The following is a 4,617-nucleotide window of genomic DNA, read 5'->3' on the forward strand; positions in this document are numbered from 1 at the left end:
CCTCCGAAGCCGAGGTCGAGTTTGTCTTCCATGGTCGAGGCCGAGTCCGAGCCCCTGGGTCGGGCGAGGCGGAGGTCGTCGGCAGAGGCCAGGGCGGAGTCCGAGCCCTAGGGTCGGGCGAAGCGGAGTTCGTCGTCTTCTGGGGCTGAGCCCGAGTCCGAGCCCTGGGTCGGGTGGAGCGGAGTTCGCCGTCTTCCGGGCCTTAGCCCGAGTCCGAGCCCTGGGTCGGGCGGAGTGGAGTTCGTCGTCTTCCGGGGCTTAGCCCGAGTCCGAGCCCTGGGTCGGGCGGAGCGGAGTTCGCCGTCTTCCGGGGCTTAGCCCGAGTCCAAGCCCTAGGTCGGGCGGAGCGGAGTTCGCTATGGTGCCTTTGGCAGGGCCTGACTGCCTGTCAGTCTCACTCTGTCAGGTGACACTACAGTCGGAGCGGCGCAGGCGGCGCTGTCCTTCTGTCAGGCCGGTCAGTAGAGCGGCGAAGTGACGGCGGTCACTTCGGCTCTGCCGGGGGGCGCGTCAGGATAAAGGTGTCAGGCCACCTTTGCGTTAAATGCTCCTGCGATTTGGTCGGTCGGTGCGGCGATTTAGTCAGGGTTGCTTCTTAGCGAAGACAGGGCCTCGGGCGAGCCGGAAATATGTTCGCCGTCGGAGAGGGGCCTCGGGCGAGACGGAAATCCTCCGGGGCTGGCTGCCCTTGTCCGAGGCTAGGCTCGGGCGTGGCGTGATCGAGTCGCTCGAATGGACTGATCCCTGACTTAATCGCACCCATCAGGCCTTAGCAGCTTTATGCTGATGGGGGTTACCAGCTGAGAATTAGGAGTCTTGAGGGTACCCCCTAATTATGGTCCCCGACAATTACCGAATTTGTTTTCGAATCCATACCGAAGTTTATATCTATTATTTGAAAAAATATAGGATGAATTTGAGGTTTACTTTTTATGAATCTTAACAAGCTGGATGTTAAAAACAAGAATACAAATTTGTATTGCATATTCTATATCCTATTTATTCGTAATCAAAGAAAAACGACTAAAAAATTAATTACCGAATAAATACCGTTTTCGACCGTTTTTATTCCTAACATTATGACGAGACGTGGGCCGTGCTATTATTGTATTTTGGTTGACTAATAAAAGATTCTTGAAATTGAGAGATGTGTAGATCAAGTCAAAAGTCGCCATGGAACGGAGCCTGCGTGTAGTAAATAAAAGTCTCCTTGCGTATTCGCACGCATAGTACAGTGGTGTTCATTATTTCCTTCGCTCACCGGCCTGTATAGGCCTTCTTTCAAACAAAGGAAAAATAAAGTAATTTTGAAGGATTGAAATCCTATAGAAAGTTTTTTTATCTGGTCTTTTAGAACAAAGGATTAAGTTGCTATAAATCCTATAAAATTTCTATTGAATGGAGTATCATGTGATTTTGGAGGATTTTTAACATGAGGTCCAATCTCTTGGAAATTTCTATGTGAAATTGAAGGTGTTATATAACTCTATTCCTATTTTTTTCTATCCCTATGTTTTACTTATACTCCGTTCCTAATACTCCGTTCCAAAGGAGGCCATAGATCTTGTTCAGCAGCTTGGAATATCATGCATGGAATCTGAACTATCCAGGTCTGAGCTAGCTTTGAACCTGAGCTACCTAGATTGACCACGTGATAGGTATGTCCGGTTGATAGGCATAGGCTAGCTAGCTGACTGACTGGCTAGGCTCCCCGGCCGGGTCGTCGTCGTCCTCGCCGAGTACATCAGCTCTGCGCTAGATTATTGCTTTCGCTTGCACAGTCGTTGCACTTGTAGTACAATTCATTCATTCATTCATTAAAAGCAAGGAAGAAGACTTGGAACTCTGCTAGCTAGCAGTAGCCAGTAGCTAGTGCTACCTTCCCCTGCTCCGACCTCTATCTGTCGTTCTGTCTATCTCGTCCGTCGCCGTCGAGCCGGCTATGGAGATGCAGCCACAGCTCGGCGACTCTTCTCCGGAGGACAAGGTGCGTCGGTCGGCCGCTCCAGCACAGCTCTCAATTCGCCAAGATATATTGACAGTTATATACTAATTAAAAACCTGCAAAGAGAGATCCTTGTTTGATTTTTTTTGTTTACAAAGATCTGACTGTGCGCTTAATTTGGGGATGACCGATGAAATCGACTCAACTCCCTGCAGCTCGCCAGCCGCCCTCTGACACCCGGAGGGCGCTGGCCGGACTCGCAGTGGCGGCCCGCAGAGGAGAAGGCCATCGACGACTGGCTCCCCATCAACGCGCGGAGGAACGCCAAGTGGTGGTACTCCGCCTTCCACAATGTCACCGCCATGGTCGGCGCCGGCGTGCTCGGCCTCCCCTACGCCATGTCCGAGCTCGGCTGGTGCGTACGCTAGCTTGCTAGCTGTGTGCCTGTGTCTGACTGACTCTGAGCGCGCTTAAATTAGATGTATCATATCATGCCATGCATGCATATGCAGGGGCCCCGGCATCGCGGTGCTGCTGCTGTCGTGGATCATCACGCTGTACACGCTGTGGCAGATGGTGGAGATGCACGAGATGGTCCCGGGCAAGCGCTTCGACCGGTACCACGAGCTGGGGCAGCACGCGTTCGGCGAGCGGCTGGGCCTGTGGATCGTGGTGCCGCAGCAGCTGGTGGTGGAGGTGGGCCTCAACATCGTCTACATGGTCACCGGCGGCACGTCGCTGAAGAAGTTCCACGACACGGTCTGCGGCGACGACGACCACCGGTGCAAGGGCAGGGACATCAAGCTCACCTACTTCATCATGATCTTCGCCTCCTGCCACTTGGTGCTCTCCCAGCTCCCCAACTTCCACTCCATCTCCGGCGTCTCCCTCGCCGCCGCCGTCATGTCGCTTTGGTGGGTTCCCGTTCGTTCCTCTCTATATATATATATCTCTGTCATGCCCATGCGTACGCCAACACCACTGATATATATATATGCTTGTTGCAGCTACTCGACGATCGCGTGGATCGCGTCGGCGCAGAAGGGGAAGTCGCCGGACGTGCACTACGGCCTGCGCGCGACGACGACACCGGGGAAGGTGTTCGGCTTCTTCGGTGCGCTGGGCGACGTCGCGTTCGCCTACGCGGGGCACAACGTGGTCCTCGAGATCCAGGCCACCATCCCGTCCACCCCCGACAAGCCGTCCAAGAAGCCCATGTGGAAGGGCGTGGTGGTCGCCTACGTCGTGGTCGCCGTGTGCTACTTCCCCGCCTCGCTCGTCGGCTACTGGGCCTTCGGCGACGGCGTCGACGAGAACATCCTCGTCACGCTCAGGAAACCCAAGTGGCTCATCGCCCTCGCCAACGTCATGGTCGTCGTCCATCTCATTGGCAGCTACCAGGTGTACGCGATGCCGGTGTTTGACATGATAGAGACGGTGCTGGTCAGGAAGTTTGGGTTCCGTCCGACCCTCATGCTCCGCCTCGTTGCCCGGAGTGTCTACGTCGGTAATGAAACGACTCTGAATCCAACAAGCCTCAAGTCTTCAGTCTGATGAACAGACTCCATCAGAAAAGGTCTGAAAACCAGATCGACACTGATGAGATGCAACTCTTTAATTGTGCAGGGTTCACAATGTTCGTAGCCATCACCTTCCCATTCTTCAGTGCATTGCTCAGCTTCTTCGGTGGATTCGCCTTCGCGCCGACGACGTATTTCGTAAGCTCCTCCCATCGATCATTAAACCCTTTCATTCTTCTTCTTCAGTTGTTGCTTGCAATGTCTTTCCTGTTCCTTCCTGTTCGACTGGTAACAACAGATCATATGACAAATTAATAAACCATTTGTTTCTGACAGCTTCCATGCATCATGTGGCTGACAATATGCAAACCCAAGACTTTCAGCATCTCATGGTTTACCAACTGGGTAAGATAAAGAACAACAATCCGTCCAAGACATTTTTTCTCCCTTCAGCAGAATGCACACATGTGTCTTCTTGACATGGCCAACTCTCTCTCTCTCTCTCTCTGTTCCATTCCATGCTGTTTTCCAGATCTGCATCGTCCTAGGTGTTCTGCTGATGGTACTGTCACCGATCGGTGGGCTTCGGCAGATCATCTTGAGAGCCAAGACATACCACTTCTACCAATAAAGTCGATTCATTTAACACCAAAAAAAGAACCCAAGGTTTGCGTCAGATTTATTTTGCAGACGCTCAGCGTGTGTGTCTCGAGTTTTGAATCGGACTTCATCACCTTTATCTCCATCGTGGCAAAAGAAAAGAAAAGAAAAAGTCAAATTGGACGATGTATGGGGCGTCATGGTTCTGTGATACCCCTAGGTAGGAGTTTGTTTTGTGATACCATACGCATGTGTATACATCTTGTTTATATGTATTCTAGAGAAAGAGTGCGCGTTACTAGGGAGAATGAGTGATGACGGTTTGTATTTCTTTCATCCATACTTCCTTCACTCATAGTCGTTCCCAATTAATGTCACGTTACAACTCAAACAACGTTTATGTATATATCCATCAATTCATGCTTCTAAAGGGGCCAGTAAATTTGTAAAGAGAAATCACAACGAAATCCACAATCAGGGCCATATGAACCATACATCACTCAATCCATTTCTCCATTATTGTGACCTAGCTCAATTTACCAATACAAAACA

General features: G+C 51.3%; 1 protein-coding gene across 1 annotated transcript; it reads left to right on the top strand.

The window, feature by feature from the left end:
* Nucleotides 1-1,862: 1,862 nt before the first annotated feature.
* LOC100384362 (uncharacterized) lies at nucleotides 1,863-4,217 on the top strand. Its single transcript, NM_001176908.1, is given in 7 exon segments — nucleotides 1,863-1,987; nucleotides 2,161-2,360; nucleotides 2,458-2,859; nucleotides 2,953-3,452; nucleotides 3,572-3,663; nucleotides 3,802-3,870; nucleotides 3,998-4,217. Coding segments are annotated over 7 exon segments (1,407 nt in total). The 5' UTR covers nucleotides 1,863-1,942; the 3' UTR covers nucleotides 4,097-4,217.
* The last annotated feature ends 400 nt before the right edge of the window (nucleotides 4,218-4,617 follow it).

The sequence above is a fragment of the Zea mays genome, chromosome 6, assembly GCF_902167145.1.
Source record: "Zea mays cultivar B73 chromosome 6, Zm-B73-REFERENCE-NAM-5.0, whole genome shotgun sequence".
NCBI classification, from domain to species: domain Eukaryota; kingdom Viridiplantae; phylum Streptophyta; class Magnoliopsida; order Poales; family Poaceae; genus Zea; species Zea mays.